At 36.8% G+C, this 26,713-nt stretch overlaps 1 protein-coding gene across 1 annotated transcript; it reads left to right on the forward strand.

Moving 5' to 3' along the window:
• Nucleotides 1-300: 300 nt before the first annotated feature.
• RB195_020720 (uncharacterized protein) lies at nucleotides 301-26,698 on the forward strand (the record flags this gene model as incomplete). The annotated part of the gene is made up of 52 exons (XM_064189140.1): nucleotides 301-318; nucleotides 3,514-3,621; nucleotides 6,912-7,058; nucleotides 7,158-7,254; nucleotides 7,324-7,411; nucleotides 8,198-8,319; nucleotides 8,380-8,472; nucleotides 8,540-8,703; nucleotides 8,958-9,111; nucleotides 9,168-9,244; nucleotides 9,306-9,484; nucleotides 10,796-10,967; nucleotides 11,291-11,407; nucleotides 11,469-11,604; nucleotides 11,667-11,787; nucleotides 11,849-11,972; nucleotides 13,357-13,498; nucleotides 14,131-14,264; nucleotides 14,705-14,857; nucleotides 14,944-15,039; nucleotides 15,180-15,305; nucleotides 15,841-15,939; nucleotides 15,996-16,145; nucleotides 16,242-16,328; nucleotides 17,552-17,726; nucleotides 17,802-17,940; nucleotides 18,007-18,123; nucleotides 18,348-18,486; nucleotides 18,884-19,057; nucleotides 19,128-19,276; nucleotides 19,331-19,409; nucleotides 19,468-19,638; nucleotides 19,696-19,784; nucleotides 19,985-20,137; nucleotides 20,199-20,368; nucleotides 20,434-20,528; nucleotides 20,840-20,932; nucleotides 20,997-21,115; nucleotides 21,174-21,305; nucleotides 21,497-21,626; nucleotides 21,706-21,846; nucleotides 22,002-22,075; nucleotides 22,138-22,216; nucleotides 22,341-22,482; nucleotides 23,774-23,856; nucleotides 23,924-24,034; nucleotides 24,100-24,198; nucleotides 24,291-24,380; nucleotides 24,492-24,602; nucleotides 26,208-26,312; nucleotides 26,403-26,516; nucleotides 26,600-26,698. The coding sequence occupies 52 exons, from the start codon at nucleotides 301-303 to the stop codon at nucleotides 26,696-26,698; spliced, it is 6,276 nt and encodes a 2,091-aa protein (XP_064045021.1).
• Between the last annotated feature and the right edge of the window lie 15 nt (nucleotides 26,699-26,713).

A 26,713-nucleotide genomic window follows, 5' to 3' on the forward strand; every position in this document is an offset into this window, starting at 1 on the left:
GTCCATTGTTTTCGTGGATCCATTAACTTTTATGAGTTTTCTTCTGTAAATTCCTTCGGTTCACGTGACTGTGAGAGAAAAAGTATATGGAAATGTGCTGATATCGCACTTCCTGCGCACATTTTCTGTTCCTCCGTTCTTTTTTTTGCCGTCATTTTATAGTATTTCCCTGATTTAATCGATTTCTAATTTATTCCTCATCCGAAAGCGCTAATAATTTCACAAAAAGCTCTTCAGACACGAATAAAATCCTGAAATTTCAGGAGATCTACGCGTTCTGTGATGTCCTAGGCGCCAAATATGGTTTTAGTTAGTAAGGTGAGTGATGAAAAACTTTGATTAGTCTAGTCAACAGCTGCATTTACTTTTGAAATTTCCTTTTTCATCCTTAATTTTATCCGCTCTCATCCAATTCTACTTCCTTTTTCAAGCTTATTTCCCTGGCAAAATGTTTTTCAATTGTTCAACTCCACTTTTATCCTTATAAGAATTTATTTATTTATAATTATCTATTATGAAATCTTTTGTTATATGGATCTATTGTTTATCTATTTACTATTATTATTATTATTATCGTTATTATTATTATTATTATTATTATTATTATTATTATTATTATTATTATTATTATTATTATTATTATTATTATTATTATTATTATTTATTATTATTATTATTAGAATGCGGGAACTAGTGGGTTTAAGCAAGAAAAAAAGTACTTCGAAGCAAGATGTGCCGTATTTCTAATAAAATCGGAAGTGATTATGAACAAAACAGTAAGGTAGCAAGGTAACCTTATGGTAACCTATCGCATTCGAGAACCGATCAATCGATTTGAATCGAAAATGGATCGTAAAAACATGTTCAGTTATACCTCAGTTTGCAAAATGACGAGAAAATTGAAATCTTTAAATTGCTTGTCAGAAAAAAGGTGAGGGAAAGAAAAATTTTTTAAAAATTACAAATCTATTATGAGGAAAAGTCCGAGGAAAGTGATTTCTAGGTGTTTCTGTTTTTTAGGGCAATTTTTCTTCAAAAATAATAGCTTTTTGCAACCCTTTCCCTATGCGGTGTAGATTCAAGTCACTAGAATCCTCAAAAAAAAGTCTCCCTATCACTTCGCAAGCAGAAATCTGGGCAATTTTTCCAGAAAAGCACAATTACATCAACAGAACATTAACTTCTTATGGTTTAGTTGTTTATCACTGACTGACTTCCATTGCCGAATTTTTTTTTGGAGATATTCTCAAGGAATTTTTGATGTTTTCCTTCACCAAACTTAACAGTTAACTCAGAGAAGTTTTTACCGTTTTTTCTTGAATTTTGAAATGCACATTAATTATAGTAACCGCATTCAGCTGGTTCCAATGAAGCCATAACGATGGCTGCAATTTGACGGTCATATGAATGACCTGACGAGTGGGGAGACGTGACGTACATACGTTCTCGTTCGTATCCGCATAGTTATTGCCTCAATCCAGCGGTGACTACGCGGATTTAATTCCATCAAGAGCGTAGAAATACTATTCCACGACTTTCACTGAGGGAATTCTATATTTTCTACTTAATAAAAATCACAGAACCTCAAGAATTTAAAGTTAGTAATTATTAATTTGGCTTAGAAAAGATTCATTGTATGGGGTGAATTATCAAAAAAGTCAAAATAAATAAGATAGAGGATAAAATTGAAATATGGATTGTTTCGCCACTACCTAGACGATCCATTTTTAAGATTACTGAAGTAAAATACTATACTAGTAATCAGATACCCTCAAAATAAGTTATTAGAGTTCTTTTTTCTTTTTTTTTTTCTTTTTTTGTGTGGTAACACAATTAGTATCCGTACGTGTGTCTGGGGACAGATTGGTAAACTGAATAATTCCCAAAGGAAGGGATCAGCTATTGGTCACCTTAAATACTCTGTAAAGGAGTAACTTAAGGGAAAAATCTGGATCTGACCTGTACTATTCTGATATCCGTTATGACAACAAATCTTATGTCGACATCTTATCCTACCGTTTGCTTTTTTCTGTTTAATATATTTTTTGTACGAATGAAGAAAAATTTATATTTGATTGAAAAATTAGCATTATTCATTGAACGGGGCTATGGAAATGTATTAGGACTCACGAAAAATGCTGAGGATATGAATAAACAATGTGAGAATTTTGTACTCATCATAATATCATCAACGGAATTTTTCTCTTCCTTTTTTTATACTTTCCGTTTTCGAAAAAAAGGTGGATTTTTCAAGAAACGAGCACTGCACTTAATATATGTTAATAAAAAGTCATTTTACTGTCCTGAAATAATTTTTTGGTATGGATCGTTTATTTCTACTTAGGATTCATACAAATATAATTTCTATATATTTTCTTTAATACCTACATAGCTGTTCTTTATTTATTTCTTTTTTATTTATATTTATTTGGACATTATTGCACATATTTCATATTTATACATATTATTATTATCATTATTATTTATACATACCACATATTTTTATTTCTGGGCCTATAATTGCTTAAATATTTTCAAATTTTTCCAAAAAGTGCGCTTAATGAGTCTTTTTTCTTTTCTAGTTAGTTTTCTATTCACTTTCCTATTTCTGCTTCGATTTTTCTATTTTAAATCTTAGAAACAGACTTATTTTTGAAATTATCATTCCAAAAATAAGTCTGTCTTCAGTTTATTATGAACTCGTTGACTGCAACTTCTTTTTTTAAATGTATTTCATCAGGTGTCCTCATAATCCCTCACCTTATCAGCGGTCATTTTCTTAGTTTTTTTTTTAAATTATCTAGAAGTATGTATTATTACGATATTTTTTTTCAAACCTCTAACACCGATCCTTCTTAGAACACTTAAGATCTTCGTAAAGTAAAACAACCAAGTTCAAGTCACTAAGCGTTGGAAGCACTTCTTCTTTCTTCTGATTCACGGCGAGTCCTACATATTTCCTCAGAAAACGAGTTGACATTAATTTTCTGATGTAGAAAACCGCAGAAAAAAGTGTCCCAGAATTTCTTTTGATTACGACATTCAATCTCTTAATTAGATATCTCTTCAAACTTGCTGCGGAGATGTTTTTTTTCCACGGATCCTATATCCATGCGTTTTTTAGATGGAATTCGTTTAGTTCAATTTAGTTCAATGGACGAAAATAATGAGTTTGACCTGACCTCGCTTCCTCCTTTCGAGTTAATTAAGTTCCAGTTAGGGATCAGCTAAATTTTTATACTCTTGTTCGTTTTCTTTATTTTTTTCTTTTTTGTAAATTATATTTTCCCTTGTTTATATTTTTCTATTCTATTCATGTTTTCCTAATATAGCAGTACAAGTAGCGGTGAGCAGTACTTTTGTATTTAATAGAAAAGTGGGCAAAAAGATGGATCCTGAAAAATCATTGAATATTACAACTCATACTTTGGCTTTTTTCCAAATAATAATAAATAATAAATAATAATAACAAATAATAATAAATAATTTTTTCTCACATTTTCTTTCTTCAAGGGAGATTTTATATGGATCGAGCCGTTGGCTGGCGAAGGGATCCCGGTGGGTGCTCGAGTGCTTGACCAGGATCATGGTCGCCTAAAAGTCGTTGACGATTTGGGGCAGGTGAGTGCCTTAGAAGTTCTTCATCCTTGCGTGTTTTTTTTTACAACCTCGGATAATTCTTTCCACTTTAACACTTCTCGAGACCAAACGGGGCGAAAAAAATGACCGAGAAAACCTGCAGCGCCACCACCTTGACCTCCTCCTCCACCTCATAGGCGCCGCCACCTGATCAATGGCATCGATAGAGGGTCGCCCCTAGGCCTAGGCCGTTGAAACCTCTATCACAGCAGCGACGTGAGGGAGTGAGAGAACTTATCAGCACACGTGTGTTCCAGAGGAATTCAATGAAGGACACATGGAAAAGGCGCATCTTTCCACTGAAAGAATTTAAAAGTACACAAAAAGTCCGCGAAAAGCGAAAAAAACAAACGGAAGATTTTTTGTGTCATTCACGGTCATTTGATCTGACGAAAGGCAGTCAAAACATCTTTTGTGTCGCGATTCCGTTCAGGGAATTTTGGCGAAGGACAGAAATATTTTTGTGCTTGCTTTTTTTTGTTTCCATCAGATAATGAATGATATTTTATTTTTATTTTTATTTTCATTAGTATTTATCATGCAGAAGTACCAGAAGGGAGTGATTGCAATAAAAAAAGTATAGTGGGAAGATTTATGAGATTCATTTTCGGTCAAAAATCCCGCAAAACACTTTTTTTGAGTCACGGGATGTCCTTAGATAGCTCTATTCTTTCTATTTTGGACTCTTTGGTGCGTTTTTAGGATTTTTACAGGGATCTCTTTGTAATCTACGGTTGAATAGAAAAGACTAACGCACAACTTCGAACTATCCAAGACACACGCACTTTCAATGTCGTAATAATGACGAGAACTGATCCCCAATTAATAATTTTTTCTTTAGTAGAGCCGTACACGAGGTTGTTATAGTCCTTTATTCGTGGCTAACGTTTCGGCAATATCGCCTTCTTCAGAGCCTGAAAGGGGTGAAATCGAACGTGACTAATCCGATCAAACGCCTTATCCGCCCAACAAAGAAAGTCCTACGTTAACCGTTGGGCCTCATAGCTACCAGTGGAAGAAAACATCGTACCTTAGGATCAGCTGACTATCCTGCCACTGCTAGATACCTGATGTGAGGTGACTAGCGCAATCAAATATCAGCCTTAAATAAGGCGCGAGTTCCCGCGTAATGGAGAGGCATTCCTCCTTGCGATTCATTTTTGGACTGTTGGAGTGGATCCAAAAAGCCTCCAGAGCCTTGCGCACCGCAATACTAGGTTCGCGCGCCAAAATCGTGATCTTAACTTCAAAATCTTCTCCGTTGTGACGCCGCACCCTGTGACCACCCAATGCAGTGGAGTCACATGATTTCCTTTTGCCGTGTTCTTTGATTCGAATACATAGTGGTCTAGCTGTTTTTCCTATGTATTCGTCACCACACTGTACACAGCAAATCATATGAACAACACATGAACTCATGCAATCACCCTCGTTGTTATCCGGGCATATTTTACACTCCGGTGTCGTGCAAATACGATCATATAGGCGATTACGAATAAGTATTTGCTTAAGGTTACTAGGGGGAGCTCGACGATGGTGACAGATTCTTCGAGATTACGGCTCTACTAAAGAAAACAATTATTGAAGCACTAACATGCCGAGGTTTATCGAAAGTCGCACATGGTGATCCCCAATTCTTCTGTTCTAGACGTACTGGCTTCATGTTTTGATCGTAACATACATATTTGTTAACAAACCTCTTAGCAACAAGCACTACCAGTAGAAACACAACTTTCAGAAAAATGTCTTTAGTCTCCAGGATTAAGCGCTACCACTTACCTGACCCTCAATTTTCCATAGTTTCATATTTATATTTATAATATATTTATATTTCATTTTTCATATATTCATACATTCGTTCTTCATTTTTTTCTCTTTTTTTCGACCTACCGATGCTTTTGTTGGATTGTAGCTATTGATCTCGCACACCAGTCCATGCTCGGTTGATACATTCTCTCAGTCGAGCGTAATTGATCGAAAATTTCCAAACTCACAACATTTTTCCTGATATCGTATTCATTCATTTGATCCTTTGCTTTCTTTTTTTCAATCTTTAGATATTTTTGACCATTTTTCTTGTAAAATCAAAAAAAAAAACTAATGTATGTTTGACAGCAAAGGTCCTAAGTTCGTGTATTTCTCCCAAAAAAATAAATTTGTGTCTATTCACTATTTTTACGACGTTCACGAGAACTCTCTCGCCCTTCTTCTCAATTTTGAACTCATTTTGAACTCATTTTGAACTCAATTTGGTCTAATTTGACACCATCATGTTCGTATCTCATTTCGAAAGCGCATGGAGGTCATTAAGGTTATTAACTTGAGTATAAGCGCTTACAAATTTTTTTAAACACTTGGAAATTCTCCGGTTTTAATAATAACATAGAGTTCTATTTTTTAAGCGGTCGATATCTGGAACTGGAAAAGATATTCGATGTTTTCACCAGTGCGAGCAGCCCGTTTAACTTAACCAGAGACCAAATCCATGATCTTTTTCCTAGAAGTTAATGGATTTTATTTTTACGCTCTCTCTCTCTCTCTCTCTCTCTCTCTCTCTCTCTTTCTTAAACATTGCCAAGCACCATAGGATGAGTAAAACGTTACGAAGACGTTATGACGCCATTAAAAGTCTAAAGACAGGATAAGGAGTTTTTTTCTCCGAATCCTAACGATTCCTGGTTTGACCTTAATAATAGAGAACTCAATCGAGCAGTTCCTTTTTTTGTTTTACGAATAACCACGATCCCGTAGGACGTAAACAGTAAGGTCGCTGAATTGAACTGGTTTCATTACGGATCCATATAGTAAAGCCTTCCTTGCCCAATAAATTGTCCAAATGAGGTCCGCCGGAGGTCCTGAAGCGAAAATTTTAGTCGTCTTCTACGAAAAAATCTGAAGTTATTGCAATTGTTGGAACCTAAAATATTTGTTTGAGGAATACAGTTACTAACAAACGAAGAAAACGAATAGCACAAGAAAAGGGAAAAAGAGAAGAAGAAAGGAAAAAGAAGAGAAAAAAGAAATGTAAATGAGAAAGAGAGAAGTGCTGATGTAGTACGAAAAGCTGCCAAAATGATTCACTGGAAGGATGAATGGGAGCTTTTCCTGGTGCATGTCGTGAATTTTTCTCAATTTTTGAAAAAAAAAATTCAAAAAAAAAGAATTGGAAACGAGAAAAAGGGAAGTGCTGAAGCACTACGAAAAAACTGCCAATATAATTTGCTGGAAGGATGAACGGGAGCTTTTCCCTGTGGATATCGTGAAATTTTCAGGAACAATGGCTTTCTGCCGATCGACGAGTACGTATCATGCATCCATCATCGGTCCAAGGTGTTGAGGATATGACAAAACTTGGCGATTATCATGAAAGTGCTATACTACGGAATATTCTCGTACGATATCGCGAGAAACTCATCTATGTGAGGCTGAATAGCTTTTTTTCCAGGGAAAAATTCCAATTTTTTTTGTGTTCGCGTAAACATTATTGGAAATTCTAACCGCTAAAATAATGGATTTAGACGTATACGGGTTCAATACTAATAGCTGTGAATCCATACATGGATATACCAATCTACGCCGCTGAACAGATCCGTATGTATAAACGAAGAAAAATTGGTACTGGATTTTGGGAATTTTTTTTCCCGAGCTCGAAAAACCTTCATATAGTGAGAAAATTATTTTCAGGTGAACTCCCACCTCATATCTTTGCAATAGCGGACAACGCCTATTCGAATATGAAAAAACATCGTAAGAATCAGAGCGTTGTTATCAGGTTGGTGAAAGAAAATTCTTATAGCTTTCGAAGAAATCCGCAATTGCACTGCAACAAGTTATTCGTTATTTTTTTTACTGAGTTAAAAAAATTAATAAATTGTGACTTGCTTATTTCATTAAATTGAAAATCCAGACGAAGACGGATCTTGTTTTTCTGGAGTAATTCGATCACAAAAAAATTTCTTTCGATCTTTTGTTCCTTCACTCGTCGCACTACACCAGACGCAACGTTCCCAAACCAAAGTGATAAAATTTAATGGGACAGATAGTCAAGAGCTATACTATAGTAACTATAGTGATTCGATCACAAAAAACCTCTTTCGATAATAGTCCATTCCAAAATTTTTGTTCCCTCATTCGTCGCACCGCAGACAGAACGTTTCGAAACCTAACTGATAAAATTTAATGGGACAAATAGTCAAGACCTAGAGTCAAAATGATCTGAGTCTTAGTGAATGTGCGCACATGCAGTTGCGAGCGCTCAAAGGTGATGTAACGTTGCGTTCTGCGGTGGGACTACAGCTAGCGAGGGTCCCACACCAAGCGCAGCTGTTTACTCGATTTTGCAACAAGTTAGATCGTTTTGATCCACACGTAGCCAGGGAGTCGCTTTCTCACATGCTATTGACGTAGGAAATTCTGATGAGAACCCTCCATAAAATATTTTAATTTGTTTTGATTTTGTTTTTCTTTTTTGGTGGTTCACTAAAATTGTGTGAGAAGAGTTCGCTAAAGATTTTAGGATTATTTTTTTTATATGCGGTATTAACAAGTGATTTTTCAGTGGTGAATCCGGTGCCGGTAAAACTGAATCCACGAAATTAGTGCTGCAGTTTCTTGCCACCATCAGCGGTCAACACAGTTGGATCGAACAACAAGTGTTGGAGGCGAATCCAATTCTCGAAGGTACATCGAATCCTGAATTTATTATTTTCTATCTTGGAACACTATTTACATTTTTTGCAGCATTTGGAAATGCTAAAACTGTACGAAATGACAATTCGTCACGGTTTGGAAAATATATTGACGTACATTTCAATACCGTGGGATCAATCGAAGGTTTTCAGTTGATTATCGCCTACCGTATAATAAATGGCTTCTTTTCGAGAATATTTTGTGGATTTAGGAGCTCGAATTGAAAAGTATCTACTGGAAAAATCTCGTATAGTCTCACAATCACAAGGTGAAAGGAACTACCATATTTTCTATTGCCTCCTGGCCGGATTATCAGCGGAAGAGAAAAAACACCTCGAGCTAACTCGAGCTTCGGATTTCTTCTACCTGACACAGGTTTTGTTTCGGTCGAACTTTACAATATTTATTTATTTATTTATTTATTTATTACGCTCAAATGCTTGCCGAGAGTAAGAGGCAAGGAATGAATACAAATAAACAATAGAAAATCCAGCAACGAGATGAGTAGAATGAAAATAAGCAGGGATAAGTCACACGAATAGTAAAGCAGTGAATAGGAAGCTTGGACAATTTAATAATTTAATATCACCAATTTTTTTTCGTAATCATAAAGGAAGCATTTCTTCCAGGGAAAATCCTTAGAAGCTGACGGTCGCGACGATGCAGCTGATTTGGCCGAGATTCGTTCCGCGATGAGGGTGTTGCTGTTCAAGGAACCCGAGATCGGAGCGATCTTTCAGCTTCTGGCGGCACTTCTTCACGTGGGAAACGTCAAATATCGAGGTAAAATTTATAATTTTTTTTCTGCGCAGTGAAAAAATTAAGTTCTATCATCCTAGGAACTGTTGTTGACACTATAGAAGGAGTGGAAGTGAGTGATGCAGCAAACGTGGCCAGGATTGCCAGGCTACTACAGGTACGGAGGAAATATCACCAGAATTGCGTCAGTCATCACCTATATTTGACGTGTTTTCTAGGTTTCTGAGCAAAACCTGCTCAGTACTTTGACGACGAGGACGATAGTAACACGTGAGGAACGAGTTGTGATGAGGTTGTCATCACGTGCCGCTGTGGATGCTCGTGACGCTCTGGCCAAAGGGATTTATGGACGTCTTTTTGATTATATTGTCATGAGAATCAATGACGCGATCTATAAGTGAGTTTATAGTTGAATTTTTAGGTCCCATCTTGTGGATAAGTCCTATCCATAAAGTTAATTTAGCTCCCAGTATGGAAGTGATCCACGAACTCCAGCTATTCTATAAGTAATAATAAGATTAGTTATAGTAATTTTACATTAAAGTTCCTTAAGTCATCTCTGCATCCTCGGCTCCTGTACACCATTTCAAGAGAACTTTGTGGAAAATAACGTATGTCAGAGAGAAAATCCTGGCGTTAAAGAAAAAAAAAAACCAAGCGGCGCCAACGAAAAATACCGTTGATATTTTGTTTCTTCTACAATTTTTTCCTACCTATATGATTTTTTAATCGTAGAAACGTTAGCTGTTGACCATTGTAAGGAACTCATCTAGCGGTTACTGTAAAAAAATCTGGTAAATGCAGAGAAAATCCGTGCACATGGGTGAAATGTGTAACTTTGGCAGGATGTGCAGGGGGGATATTCGGACTAACCGTACTTTAAAACGTAGTAACGGCGCTAGCAGCGATGTTCAGAGGGCGGAGTCTATTCGGACTAACCGCATTGCTATCGGGAAAAACAATGTAATGTAGTGAAATAGCTGGAATTAAGATCAAGAGGGATTTGTTAGTAAACAATTCAGTAAATGGCAAAATTTATAAAATAACTAAGACTAAATAAATATAATAATTTATAAAATAAGATGGGCCAATTGACAACGAGGTCTAGCTGAAACTTTCTTCAACTGAGGTTTTACGCCTAGATTTCTGGATTTCGTCTACACATCTATTAATAAAACGTTGAATATTAAAAATAAAATTGTAAACATTCTTCTCACACACTCACACCTCTGATTTCCTCTTTTTTCTTTTTGTCTTTCCTTCCTTTCCTTTTTTCCTCTTTCATTGTTTTCTTCTTGATTCACCCGAAAACGCAGCAATTTGCCCGAAAAGCGAAGCAGGTTAGGTTTCACCTCGGCTATACTTACCTGGCCGGGCAAACAGCTCACCGATCGCGTGAGCGAGCAACAAAACAACAAATAAAAACACGGATACGAGAGAGAAAGAAAGAGTTCCTCATCGTTTTTGTCCCTTCATACCTTAGGATTCCCTTCTTGCCATCTCGATGCTTATTGAGACGATGAAACTCTCTATCATTCCAGAATTGTCCAGAAAAACGACCAATTCAGAATAAAAAAGCTTCTCATATAACTTCGAAACCTTATTTCGTTATTTTTACTTTACTATTTCTTCTATGAATTTGTGATAAATGTAAAATATGAAGCGTTTTATATGATCTACCAGATTTCCTGACAACAATCAATTCCAGACCGCGTAATGATCCAACTCATCGACATTCTATCGGTGTCCTCGACATTTTTGGATTCGAAAATTTCGAAACGAACAGTTTCGAGCAATTATGTATCAACTATGCTAACGAAACTCTTCAACAATTCTTCGTCCAGCATATTTTCAAAATTGAACAGGCCGAGTATGATCAAGTAGGTTACAAATTTCTTTTCTGAACACTTTCTTATGGATGTTCTTCGTATGTTGCATTTTCATGGATTTTCCTAACTATCAATCAGCACGACGACACCTTAGAAGTATATCACGAATTTCTTCGGAGTTCGAAAATTTCGCATAAAATTTCACTAAGCTCTAAACATAGGGATAAGCTTTAAAAATAGATTTTAAGTTCTTTTTTTTTAAAGTTAAACAGATTTCCAATTTTGAGAAGCGAAATTGCCCACATTTGGGTTAGGAATTCCTTTATTTTCCAACTCAGTTGATTGATTTCTGAATTTTTCAAAATGGTTTCTAGGAGCAAATCAATTGGCGCCACATTAAATTCGTGGACAATCAGGAGACACTCGAGATGATTGCCGTCCGACCGATGAATTTGTTCTCGCTAATCGATGAGGAGAGCATCTTCCCGAAGGTAAGGAGGCTGTGACCTCATCATTTGCTTACGCTATCAGGGATACTTCCGTGTTTTTCAGGGAACCGATCAATCAATGCTGAACAAACTGCACACGACTCATTCAAAAGGTAGCCTCTACCTGAGGCCAAAATCTGATCTACAGCGATCGTTCGGAGTGAAACACTTCGCTGGACCTGTGTATTATCACACAAAAGGTGCAGATAGGGTACTTTTACATACTCTGGAGATATTTTCCTCTAAAGTGAGCCCTTTTTAGGATTTCTCGAGAAAAACCGTGACGCGTTCTCGGCTGACCTGCACGCGCTAGTACAATCCTCAAAAATGCACCTTTTGCTACGAATTTTTGATAATGTGGAGTATGAGAATGGCACTACAAGGTATGTTTTTCCAGGAAACTAAAAAATTTAGGCAATTGATGACTAGAAATATCCTTTTCAGAGGTAAAGGAGTCACCGTAAGCGGTCAATTCCGGAAATCATTGGATCAATTGATGCAGCAGTTGAATCACACTGAACCGTTCTTCATACGTTGTATTAAGCCGAATGAATTCAAAAGAGCATTGGTTTGTCTGTTTACGGATGAAATGACTTAGTTACTTTTTTATTTTACTATACTATATTTTTTTCTGCATACATATAATAGTCAGTCCTAGGTTTCCAAAGGTTCCTGGCTTCCCCATTGCTTTTCATTATCCCTTCCATTAGTTCTTTGATATTCTGGTTTTGCAGATGAGAAGATCTATTTTTCTATGAGGTTTAAATCCACGAAAAAAAAAACAACAAAAAGTGAAAAGTATAAAGTGAACTAAAGAAGTAATGAATAGGTTAATTGCCCGAATAGGAGAAGTAATAAGAAAAAAGAAATGATTATCATTTCAAACAGAACTTTCCGAAGAACATTTGTAACATTTGAGATGTAGATTCGTGAAAAGCGGGAACAACTTCCGGTATCCTAGTTCTGTTCACGTTTTAATTGTTCAATTAAATCGTGTTTCAATTCTTACGAGTTGTCCACTAAGGAGTTAAAAAAAATGCTTCTCAGCGAGTTAATCACAATCAGCTCGGCGACCGCTATGCAAACCGCGAAGCGTTCGCTGAGCTTAAAGGCATCACCCTACGAATCTGAGGTGATACGGATTTCAGTTGGAGTATTCGTATATTGGATCGTAGATTATGGAGAGGGGTGATTCCGCTTATTTCTTCCTAATTGCTGTAAAAAACGGCCCAGAAGATGCGGCGTGTGCACGCGGCTGGCGCGCTCCAATCGAACTTGTTGTAGAAAATAGCGCGCCAGAACGCTCGAAGCCGCATCTTCCGGGCCGTTTTTTACGGGAATTAGGAAGAAATGGCCGGAATCACCCCTCTCCATAATCTACGATCCCGTATACGAATACTCCACCGGAAATCCGTACCACCTCAGATTCGTTGGGGAGATGCCTTTAATATGTTGTTAATTCTCTGTTCGTCTGACGCACTCCTCAAAAGCAATACTCTAATTTACTCTTTGATTAATTACCTGATTTAATCATGGCTAAAGAGTTGAAGAGTAAATTTAGAAGAAGTCACAAAAAAATCTTTTAAGTGTTCCCTGCATAAATTTATGTTGATTTCTTTTCCTTGTAAGTATGTGGAGAAGAGAAAGAGAAGGTACTTGTAGATGTTTTCTGGATAAAACTCAAGTTGTTTCTTGTTGCACGTGAAATGCGCCTCATTGATTTATATCATTCAAAGATTACGGTAGGAATTGCTTAACCACGACTAGTCCATGTCCAGTTATTATGAATTAATTCAATGAGAACCGGTGTAGGGCGACATTAAAACGACCATATTACATTTAAAGATCCCGTCCTACATCTTCTTTGGAAAGGGAATTACTTTGTTGCCGCCTATCAGGCCACCACCCACGTTCTCTTCCAGTTGTTCCACACATTCACGTAGTCCGTTCAGATGATGGACCGTGACTTAGTGCTACGACAACTACAGTATTCCGGTATGATGGAGACGATCAAAATCCGAAGGAACGGCTACCCCATACGTCACGATTTTGAACCGTTTGTACGACGTTATCGTGTCCTGGTGAACGGAATTGGTGAGTTCTACGATCAGATTTCTAACAAAAAGGAGGAAATTTTATGGTAAACAAAAATTACCGTATCCTAAGGGAGAGAGATAGGTCCAGCCTCTCTGAAAGCCTAAACCCAGCTGTTCAACTTTACTTCACTGTTTTAAGTTAATCGTTTATAGTCATAGGTGGTATTAGTAAATTATAACTACAATAATTATTTTATTATTACTATTATTGTAACTATTACAATTACTGGTATTTTTTTATTGATTTGCTCGAGATGTAGCCAAGATTGGTATCAAACATATCAACAAAAAAGCTATGTAGTTAACATGGGTAAATTCAGGGACAGTCGGACATAGGCACTATTTTTATTATTACGATTATTTTTATTTTTACTAGCATTACTACGGTTCTTTACTAGGTGGTGCACTTCATCCTCTATGATTGTTTATAAAATATTATCAAAATAAATTATGAAATATTATTAATAAAATGTTATATATTAATTTTTATTGAATATTATTGATAGACGCTAAATGAAAGATTTTATAAAATGTTATTATTAATATTATAGCTTATAAAATACCCAAAATCATATTTAGGTAGTGTTACTACATAATAATTTGTAAGTTTTTAAATCCAAACCTCTTCAGGTGCAGCTCATCGCATAGACGCTCGCCTAGCGGCTGAACAAATCTGCAAACAGGTGCTGGGTGCTAACTCGGAGTTCCAACTGGGCAAGACGAAAGTTTTCCTAAAAGAGAAACATGATCTTTATCTTGAACAGGTAAGTTCTTACGTTCTAATAGTAGTTGCTTCAAAAATTTTAAAATGGGCAGGATGTACGCGTTGCTTACTGATTTTTCTGCTGGAAAAATCCAAGATTTTTGTATAATATCGCTTTTTACGCGAGAATTGTCCTCCTGATGATTCGTTGTTTACAAAAATTTCATTTTCAAAAAAAAATTACATTTAAGGATTTCGTAGACCACTTTTGTCACCTCTCCAACTTTTCTCCAATACCATTCATCATCAGGATCTCTTATTTTTTCCCGAGAATAACAAGCACCTTTAGACTCCAGCAATAGGAATTTTCTAAAGAAGTGTAGGTTGTTTAACAACGCGCGTTGCGGTTGCGGAATCCAGCCACGCCCAAATCATTGATGTGGACTATATTTATATTTATTTATTTAGTTGAAAAACTTTTGAAACCTACGCTTTTTGAAGGAGTACCATCGTATGTTAGCATTCCGTGCCACCGTTATTCAAAAGAACGTCAAAGGTTGGTTAGCTCGACGATCCTTCAGAAAGCGGAAGGAGGCAGCAACTGTGATTCAGAAGCACTGGAGACGTTATGATCAACAGAAACGCTACAATCAGGTACGGAATACACTATAGAAACATGGAAATCCCAGAGAATTTCTTAGACAATATATACAATTTTAATTTTCAAACAAATTTTACAGATCATTGCCGGATTCTGTAGACTGCAAGCCGTGCTTCGCTCACGACAACTCGTCCAACACTATACGACACTTCGAAATAACATCATACAGTTCCAGGTTAGCACGGTTATACAAAATAAAAAAGTAAATTAAAATTGAATTAAGAAATTAAAACTTTCAAACATTTTTAAGAACTTTTAAAAAAGTTAAGGACTTTAAAAAAAAATCCTTTGTGAGGATAATTTCTCCTCTTTAAGGCAGCGTGTCGAGGAGCGATAGTTCGAGCTAAGATCAGAGAACTGAAACAAAAAGGAGAAAGTAGGATTATTACGAAGGAGGAAACGAGAGAAGAGGAAGTCGAGGAAATCAAAGAGGAAGAGTTGGTCAGTTGGTGCTATTTGAACTTGGAACAGTTACATGTTTTTCTGTTTCTGAGTTTTTGAAGAGTTTTCCGAAAAAATTCCGAAATTCTGGAACTAAAATTCTATCTGAAAAGTTTTTTCTTGTGTGGATTTTCTTTCTTTCTTTTCTTTTCTTTTTTCTTATCTGGACTTTTATTCAGATTGTACTCTTGAATGGAAAAGATTCAAAGGTATCGGAATGTTAATTGCAGTGATTTTGTTGTGTTGTTGTGAGCTTCTTCTATCATTTTCATCCTGGATTTCATTTTCATCCTTCATTTTTATTGGTCTAAAAAAATTCTACTTGATATTCTGCACCAGTGGAATCTTTGTGCATCATTCACTACGTTTTCCTGGGGTGGTTTCCCCTTTTTTCAGTGTTTTCCATGCTATTCTGTCTTTTCAAACTATTTTTCGTTATCAGTATTCTTTTTTGTTTTATTCTTTTCCCTTTTTTCCGTCAACCAATATTATTTTTCCAGCATTTGGCTTGTATTTTTCAATTTGGTGTGTTCAGGTTGGCCAGCTCTTCGATTTTCTTCCATCAGATTCCCGCCCTGAAACCTCTGCAGATAATGAGTCAACAACTAGCGATCCTCTACCTATAGATATCCAGGTATTGTATTCCTGAGAAATTCTCACTGAAAGAGTTTTTCCAAACGATTCTTCCAGACTAATAACGTTATCGATGTGGGTGATCTGGAGAAATATCAATTTGGCAAATTTGCTGCCACCTACTTCCAATCACAAATCACTGCCACACATTCGAGGAAACCACTGAAGTCACCGCTGCTTTCACATGAAGATCCTGGAACACAATTAGTATGTTATTTGGTTTTTTTTTGCTTATTTTTATTTTTGCTTTATTTTATTATCACTTCTTTCGTAATGGATGACAATTTTCGTGTCTACGTTTAGGCTGCAATGGCTGTCTGGATAACGATACTTCGATTTATGGGTGACATGCCAGATATGAAGCACACTTCCAGTAATGGAGAGATTCAGGTATATGTAGTTGTATATTTTTGCAAGAAAGCAGAATTGTTACACAGTAAAAAAGTCTAGAAAAACTTCCATAAATTCCAGAAAATTTTATTTTGTATCCTTTTATTGGACCTTCAAAGGGAGTTGAAGAAATTCTAGAAATCAGCCTCCTCAAGTTCCAGTAAAGATTTCATCTACAATTTTCCTACTCTACGAGCCCTTTTTACCTCAGTCTCTTTTTCCTGGAAAGAAGAGAAATTTCCTAAAAACTTCGCTTATCATTCCTTCACGACTATTATCTTTTCTTTCTTTTTCTTCTACGACTATATGTTTATTCGATGTTTTTTTCTGAATTACGGAAAACAGGAGTAGATCACAGTCCTCAAGAATTTATCACTATTCCATTTTCTCAAGAATAACGACAAGTAATAGATATGAAATATGTGAAATGGGGTAAATAATAAGTAAGTAAATAATATGGTAAATAATGTGTGTATAACTGTAGCGTTACTGTAGATTAATTTTAAAACTTAAATTTTTATGACTTCAGAAGGAGCGAGGCGGAATGACGCAATGTTCTTATGGTGTTAATTAAGGTCAAAATGTCATTTCACTTAAAGGCATCGCCCCACGAATCTAAGGTGGTGCAGATTTCAGGTGGAGTATTCGTATACGGGATCGTAGATTATGGAGAGAGGGGTGATTCCGTCCATTTCTTCCTAACTGCCGTAAAAAATGGCCTGGAAGATGCGACGAGTGCACACGGCTGACGCGCTCCAGTCGAACTCCTTGTAGAAAATAGTGCGACAGAACTATTTTCTACAAGGAGTCCGTATCTACCGGCTCTTTTTTTACGGTAATTAGGAAGAACGAATCACTCTTCTCTCAATAATCTACGATCCCGTATACAAATACTCCACCGGAAATCTGTACTGAAGATACGGCGCCGCGCAAGGCTGGCGCGCTCCAATCGAACCTCCTGTACAAAATGGTGCGTCAAAACGAATGACGCCATATCTTCCTGGCCGTTTTTTACGGCAATTACGAAGAAATGGACGGAATCATCCCCCCCCCCCATTTCCGTAGTCTCCCATCCTGTATACGAATACTCCACTTGAAATCTGCACCCCCACAGATTCGTGGAGTGATGCCTTTAAGTATCAAGAATCAAAACGTTCACTTGTTGCAATGAGATAAAGGATACACAAAAAGATGTTGAATTGTCCCAATTACTGACTTTTAAGGATAAAACTCCGGTGATGAGTCGATTATTCGAAACGTTGGGTCGTAAATACAGTCGTAAGGACGTGGAAGAAGCTGCACAAGCTGATCAATTTGACGCGGTTGGGAGGACATTGAAAAAGAGCATGGGCAAGAAGTTGATCTCGATGACACTTAAGAGGAAATCAAAATTGTCCTGTAAGCACTTAAATCCAGAAAAAGACCAGGGATTAGCTGGAAATGAGCTCAACTGAAATTCAAGTGAAATTTTAGCGATAAGCTCATCGTCTTCGGAACATTCGTCCGAATCCTCCTCGTCCTCATCGAATGCGTTGATGGAAAACCGGCCAATGAGTTCATTGGATAAACTTCATTATATTATCGGGATGGGAATTCTTCGGGAAGAATTGAGGTGAGCGATCGATTGACCGTGATTGAATCATATGTAGATAAAAAGTCTCGTATGTCGTGGATTTAGAGATGAAATTTACTGCCAACTATGCAAGCAGCTCACCTCAAATCCGTCACGATTATCCGCTGCTCGTGGATGGATACTGTTATCGTTGTGTGTTGGATGTTTCGCGCCTAGCTCACGGTAGGTCTTACGCGGATCAATTAACATATGTTCCTTTTAATTCCTTTAATTTGTCCTAGAAAATTTAGATTTATTTATGTTTTCTTGTTATACCAACGAGGTTTAGGTGAAACTTTTTTAGATTTATTGTTTATTTAGTTGCATTTTTATGCATATTTTCGTTGTATTTATTTCATTATTTTTATTTGTAATGTAATCTATAATGATTTATATTGAGCTTTCAGATTCATCAAATATCTCTACTGTTTCATCCGAGAAAGAGGTCCTACAGGAGCCGGGTACTCATCCTACATGGAAGAACGGCTAAGACGAACCGAGCAAAATGGATGCAGGCATCAACCTCCTAGTTACATCGAATTGCAGGTGAAAATCATTTTAGATAATCATAAACAAAAAAACAAAAAAATAATTCTTGAATCCACTAAAGTTATACTTCTTTAAAAAAAATTTTTCATGATGGATTGTCCATGTAGAACCTCAATCTGTAGAACGCAAAGTTGAAATCTAAAACTACATATTGAATCGGCACCAGAATTGTGCTTTTTGGAAAGATTCCGGACTTTTTCCGGACCGATGGATGCACCTTGGATTGTAGCAATGTAGAGAAAAGCAGAAAATTAAGAAAAAAGGCGTGTCGTACACGCGTTGCGGCCTCTGTAGAGAGAAATTTTGACGCTGACTATAAACCGTGGCGGCAATGCGTGGAATTACTAGAGTCAACTAACCGCTTAAGAACACTTCTATAAAAATTTAGTTACAGGCAAATAAATCCAAGAAACCTATCGTGCTAGCGATCACATTCATGGATGGATCCGTAAAAACACTTTGCGCTGACAGCGCGACTACCGCCGGTGAACTCTGCACACAACTTGCGCAAAAAGTCGGACTTAAGGAGAAATTCGGCTTCAGCTTGTACATAGCTCTTTTTGACAAGGTGATTTTTTCTTCCGGATTTTCTTGCTAGTACTTTTTTCACACGGATTTTTCACATGGATTTATTCCAGGTGTCATCGTTAGGATCTGGATCCGACCATGTGATGGACGCAATCTCGCAATGCGAACAGTACGCAAAGGAACAAGGACGACAGGAGCGTAATGCGCCGTGGCGATTGTTCTTCCGAAAAGAAATCTTCACGCCTTGGCACGATGCCAAGTCAGTATCTATTCCTTAAATACCGGGTTTCCTGACTATGGAGAATTTTTTCAGAGATGATCCGGTGAGCACGAATCTTATCTACCAGCAAATAGTTCGAGGAATTAAATACGGGGAGTATCGTTGCGATAAGGTTTGTTTTAAGTACGTACGTAAGTTTCCAGAATGTTCCGGTAAGGGAATTTTTCCAGGAAGATGACCTCGCATCACTCGCAGCTCAGCAATATTTCGTCGAAGAAGGTCCATTGGACGTTAATCGCCTCGAGAGCCAACTACACAACTACTTACCGGATTTCGAGCTTAACGGCAAGGAAATGGCTAGAGAACGTTGGATTCAATCCGTTATGTACCATTATAGAAAGGTTAGAAAGATTCCTACATCGTTTTGAGTAGCTACAGGGAACATTTCTCGCTTCCAGAAATTCGGCACCAATCCTCCATCACCGCATCATGTTAAGGAAGATGTGGTATCGTTTGCCAAATTTAAATGGCCCCTGCTGTTTTCGAGGTAATTTTTTTGCCCGTATTTCTTCGGGTTTTTTGGGATTTTTTCGTTCGTGTTTTCGGGTTCTTTCGGGAACCTTCGGCAGATCACCGGAAGAGACAATAAGTCTAATTCCAACTAAATAAATTAGATAGAAAATAAAAATTAATAATAGATCATTCCATTTTTTAAAGATTTTTTCTCACCCTCTATTCATTTTATAGGTTCTATGAGGCCACGAAATTCTCCGGTCCTCCTCTTCCACGTAATGACGTCATCGTGGCGGTGAATTGGACCGGCATTTATGTGGTAGATGACCAAGAACATGTGCTGCTCGAATTCAGCTTTCCAGAAATTACCAGAGTCTCACATAATCGGTACGGGTTACCATTGAAAACTCCAGAAATTGTTTCTTCCGCTTATGTTGCTGCTGTTAAGAGGACCACGAGCTGGATTCGATACGTGCACGATCAAAACGGTCACCGCTGACGAGTACTCCTTCCAATCTCCGAACGCAGAAGACGTTAAGGATTTGCTGACGACGTTCATCGAAGGTTTGAAGCAGCGGAGCAGATATGTGGTTGCCACGAAACCGCAAACGGGCAACGGTAGGGAATGTTGTGCTTTTTGTTGTTGTTTGCGTGGGCGTAGCGGCAGTCATGCAGCAGTTTAGACTCCATGAATCTGCTCGACTTCGAGTGTGGAGATCTTCTGGTGCTCACGAATAAAACGACAGGCAAGGATCTGTTGAATGAAAAACTTGTGAAGGTATGGAATTCCGGAAAAATATGATTCCATCAATTTCCTGGAGTCTCTCTTTACTTTCTATTTTCTTTGGCATGAAAAATACAGTAGGAATAACAAAAATAACAATGATAGCATCAAAGAACTAGTAAATAACAGTAAATAATAATAATAATAATAATAATAATAATAATAATAATAATAATAATAATAACAATAGCAATAATAACAATACCAAGACTGAAACCTTCTAGTTTCCTTTTTTCTGTTGTGCTATTTTTTCATAGAAAAATCCAGGAGAAATTTTCGACCCTATTAAAGATTCACCTTTCCAGGGAGAATGCGCCCGAACGTGCTTGCAAGGCTTAATCCAGACGGAAAACGTTTATGTTCTACCCACCCTTGTTAAGCCAAATGTCAATACATTGGTGAATTTTAATCGGATTTCTTTTTTTTTAATTTGTTATATTCACCGGACTCTTTTTTTTCCAGCAACTCTTTTCCAAAGGTGAACAAACGGCGCTGGATATTCTCAACAATAATCAAGTTGTTGTCATACAAACAGATGGTCGACCACATACTTTGGAACATTTTGCAGCTGCAAATTTCAGGTTTCTTTCCATTATTTATGAAATTTTTTTATCTCGAATTTCTCATCTCACTCAACAGACCTCCAACTCGTCCATCCTCAACTCAACGATCGTTGATGACCTTACGACGACGAGACGTCGCTCCTATACCACGATGGCGATTCAGTCGTGATCCGCAGGATGTGCCGCTTTTGAAAAAATTGGAGGAACGGTATGTTGGTGGAACTTTCTCCTTCTTCTTCTCAACAATTAATGACACCACCTCCAGGAGAGTAAAAGTTAGGAAGAAGCGAAAACAATCCACTTTCTTTAACTATAACTTATTTTTATCCTTGATTTTACGATATACTTAACACAAATAATTATTTTTCATCGTTTTTTTTATCGTCCTCCTGTCCTCAGGGAAGAACAATGTCGTGATGCGAGCTCAATGTTCGTCTTCGTAATGAAATATATGGGAGATCAACCGTCAAGACGAAGTAGACTCGGGACGGACCTTACGGATAACATATTTAAACCCGCTATAGCTCATGTATGTGAATAAGCCTTTCTCTGGTTCTTTTCCCCGCTTCTCCTCCTGGAAAACGACGAAAAAACTACGATAATTTCAGGAAATTCTTCGAGACGAACTGTACTGTCAACTTTTGCGACAGGTCACCTTTAATCCATCAATGCTATCCGAGGAAAGGGGTTGGGAGCTGATTTGGTTGGCAACGGGTCTTTTTGCACCAAGCACTAGCTTAATGAAGGAGGTGAGACTTTGATTTGGGATCAATTTTATTTGATTTTATAGATCAATGTGCTGGGGCGGAACAGTCCCTCAAAATAATCCTAGGATTTTTTAAAACTATACATCAAAAAATCTACATTGCAAATTTTTCTCGAAAATGAACTGAATTTTTTGCAGGTAGTCCAATTCTTCAAATCGAGGCCACATCCAATAGCACACGATTGCCTAGCGAGGATAATGAAGATGAATAAGTATGTGGGACATCCGCTAGAGAATAAGTAATCCCGAAGAAGAGAGTTTTCCCCATTTTCAGAGGATGTTCTCGAAAATTCCCACCGCATCTGGTTGAAGTTGAAGCGATTCAACAAAAAACTACACAGATATTCCACAAAGTAAGTAATTTGGCTCAACAAAAAATACGATGCTGAAATTGGAAATTAAATGGAGATCGAGGAATATTTCCATAAATTCAGAGCATTTTCTTTTCTTCCCCGAACACTTGATCGCATGATTTAGGTCTATTTTCCTGATCAATCTGATGAAGCTATAGAGGTGGAATCATCCACAAGAGCTCGGGATTTCTGTCATCGGATAGGTCATCGATTGGGATTGAAGAAACGTGACGGATTCTCGCTCTTTGTTAAAATTAAAGATAAAGGTACGTATCCCATTCTGAATAAGGAAAGCGGAGGAAGAGAAAAAGAAAACCGAAAAAAATTAAAAATTAAAAGTTAAAATTACTAAATTACTACTATTAAATTAAATATTATTTAATTAATTTATTACTAAATTAAAAGTTTAAAAAGCTGAAGGTTAAAAATTACCATTAAATAAATTAATTACTAATCTAGTTAATTACTTAAATTAAGTAATATTTAATTAATTTATTTTATAAAATTAACAATTTTAGTAATATTTTTAAAATGAAAATATAAAAAATTTCCCTCATCAAAGAAAATCCTTCTTCTTCTATTCGACACCTAAAACAAGTATTTTTGGATTTGAACCGATTAAAATATTTTCATAGAGGATTTCCCCTAATCACTTAAAAACCCTCCGAAAAATTATGATCCCCCCGGAGATTTGTTTCGATGATTGATTTTTCGGGGGGAAAATGTCCAAATATCAGTGTAAAACGCCAGGGAGCAGATGTGCAAACGATGTGGATTTGTTTGACGGGAGTTCAACGTTACTCCCGCCAATTCATGTTTGTTCGGCAATTAGTGGACGACGACATGCTGTAAGAAAAAAAAACCGCCAAACAAACACATTGCTAGAAAATCAAAAAGAAATGATTCTTTCTGAATTTTGTTGTTGTTTTTTTTTGATTGTGTACTACTTTTTAAGCAGAACCAAAATCCTCTGAAAAAGAAAACTTTTTTGAATAAAATAAATAAAGATTGTTATTCATCTTTATTCTGGCTAACGTCGTTTCGGCATCGTCGTCTTCTTTTTTTCATCGTTTTTTTTTTGTTTCAAAAGGAAGAGTAGAACGACTAGATGACTCTTTCTTCGTGGAAGTGGAACTGCTGAAATTTCATTGTTAATCATTACTACCCAAAGTAAGCAGTTGAAAATTTCTCTATTTTTCACAGCGTCCAACGACAAAAAATAGAAAATTTCTTTTTGGAAATTTAAACCTTTGTGACAAGATACACGATGGCGTGAGTATTTCTGAGAATGTAAATTTCCTTCTTTCTTTTTGTTTCTTTCTTCTTCCTTTCTTTTCTTTCTTCCCTTTCTTTCCTTTCTTCTGTTAATTCAAGAATGTCTGGAATAAGGTAAGGTAGATCACATAACAAATAGTTAGTGAAGTGATCAACAAAATACTATACTAAAATAGTATCAATAGTATCAATAATGATAGCAATAACGGTAAATATATGTAGTATAAGAAAATAAGTATACAGTATAAAAAATAAATAAAAATTTAATTTCCTAGTTTTCAGTGCTGGCAGTGCCCGAAAATGAATTCTTCTTCGACTTTGTTCGTCAACTTTCTGATTGGGTACAGAACAATCATGCTCTTAAGGTAAAGAACAATATTACTAACTTATTATTTAAATCATCCAAAAAATCTTCGTTCACTTTTTTTCCAGGAAATTCCACTCATTCCTGTGAACTATCAAGTATTTTTCATGAGAAAATTATGGATGAACGTAAAACCAGGAGAGGATAAAAGCGCTGATCTAATATTCCACTATCATCAGGTTCATTCCGCGTACATTCTGCTAGTTTCTCTGTTCAAAATTTCTAAAATTTTTCCTTTTCCTAGGAATGTCCAAAATATCTTCTTGGATACCATAAGATAGGTAAGCAGGAGGCGATCGACAATGCTGCACTTATACTCAGAGCGATAACGAAGGACTCAAAGGTATGGATGGTACAGCGCTGGAAAAATTTTTTATTCCTTACTAGAAAATATTTTGAAGGTCCTAGGGACTTATCCTGATTTAAATATTCCAGAACGCTCCTCTAGCACAAATACCTCAACTTCTTAGCGAATTGGTTCCGAAAGATATGATGAAGATCACATCGACTAATGAGTGGAAAAAGGTTGGATTTTTTTGCACGAAAATTGTTGGCTGCACCGGGATTTTTCACTGTTCCTCCTGAACTTTTAATTTTTATCACGTCAAATTAATAATTTATAATTCACAATTCCAGATGATTTCGTCAGCATACGTGAAAGTTGAGCATCTTACATCCGATCAGGCAAAGATCGAATTCCTAACAATCATGGCTAAGAAGGAGACATTCGGTTCCGCGTTCTTCCCGGTAGGTTTGAAATAATAGAAATAAAAATAGATGAAATAAATACGTAATAAATAATAAATAATAAAATAAATTTTGAAATACGAAGAAAAGTCCACAAAAAGATGGTTAGAAGGAAAGAAAGAGAAAAAGTAACTGCATATTCAGTCCAAACCTTTAAGAGAAAGAATGTTATTATGATCTTCTAGTAAATGTGAAAGAAAAAGTGAGATGGATATAGTCGGCGTCGGATATGTTCAACCGGGCGAGCGCGATGCGCCCGCGCTCGAGATAGAGCAGAGTAAAAAGGAAGTGTGTAAGGCACAGAGAGGGAGCCGCGTTGCGGAAGACGAGTCGCACTTATCCGATCAAACACTAACAGCGCAAACAATACATGGAATTTGTACAAATCCAGAATTCTAAAGACTTTTCATTCCTTTCTCATACTGGTAATTAGACTAAATACCTTCCTACCCTAGATTTTTTCCACGAATTTTCTACTGAATTTCATTTCCCAGTCAGTATGTTCTTTTTTCTTCATATTTTTATAGGAAAGGAACAGATGCAACTACTAATCTCGCTATTACTAGCCAAGATTTAATTTTTTCTGGTCTTTTCTCGAAATTTGTAGCCGTATAACTTGATATACAGGAATTTCTAGAAATGAAATGACAAATCATCCTAGGAATTTCTGTGGAGCTTTGTCGGAAACTCGCGTCTACATTTCATTATTATTTGCTTACCGCTCGAGTTCCTTACGTATATCATTGCTCAAACTGGATTTAGGATTTGTTTTTTGAGTTATTCAAAGAAATTTCCCTTGGAAAAAATAACAAAAAAACAAAATAACGGGAAGAAAGACTGAACCCCCCTTTAAGGAATTTTAAAATTTTAAAAAAAAAAAAAAAAACAGTTCTAAGGACGTCTATCCTCCTACGGTCTTGTTTCCTCTCCCTATTAAAGTGTGGCGTTAATCAATCCGCCTGGGACCTTCGCCATCACTTCAATTCAGAATCCCGTCTCGCTCCATTTTATAGCTATCTGGTGCCGGCACTCCAAGCCGACGCCTTGGGACCCGTCCCACTCCATTTTATAGCTCTCTGGCATCGGCGCACCGACGGCAGTCCGACGCTATCTTTGAGGTTCACGAACGTGTAACAGGCCTATGCAATGACTTGCGGTGGCTAGCCGATGGGTCAAGTAAGTGTTTTTGTGCTCCCAGACGAGTCTGGTACCAATTTATCCGGACACCGGAGGGATGAAAGACTTGGTGAGCAGTAGGGCGGATTCGAACCTTCGATCGATCGCACAAGCAGCGGAACTTCTAACCGACTGCGCCGCACCCGCCTCTGTCTCTATTATAAAAAATAACGTTTTCATGTGCGTAGACCCCAAATGACTTTGTCCTGATAATTTGCCTATGCTCTTTCAAGGATCGCTGCTATCTTATCCTAAAGGGAAAGAGAGCAGAAGTTATTTTTACAAAAAAGTACAGAATGACCAGCAAAATGAAAGAAATAAATAGGTAAAATAGACAAATAAACAGTGAAATGTGGACTATTAGTTATTTACTATGCTATTATCTTTTAAACAACAAACAAACAAACAACAACAACGTTTACCTTTCAGGTTTCCCAGTACTCGGATCTAAGCTTGCCGGACAAATTATTAATTGCAATTAATCAGAAAGGTGTCCATCTTTACGATGCGGAATCGAAAAAATTAATTACAGAGGTGAGCTTACCTTTCATTAGGAAAAAATCAGTTCAGTTTGAAAAGGAAAGGTCTTAGGACGAGATTTTTTGCATCCATACTCCATTACAGTACCCATTCAACGTCATATGTAATTGGACGAGTGGAAATACCTATTTTAACATGACGGTTGGGAATGGATTGAGAGGAAGCGAAGGAAAGAAACTTCTCCTTGACACGACTATGGTATGTAGGTCGCCTGATGCAATTGCAACTGACATTTTATTTTTTTTATTTCATATTTTTTTAAAAGGTAATTTTTTTTTCAGGGTTATAAAATGGACGACTTGATCACTTCGTACATATCAGTTCTTATCTCCGGTCAAACAATTCGGCCTAACACATGGAAGCATGAATCAGTGATTTGAACTGAACGCGCATCT

The sequence above is a fragment of the Necator americanus genome, chromosome II, assembly GCF_031761385.1.
Source record: "Necator americanus strain Aroian chromosome II, whole genome shotgun sequence".
Classification (NCBI taxonomy): Eukaryota; Metazoa; Nematoda; class Chromadorea; order Rhabditida; family Ancylostomatidae; genus Necator; species Necator americanus.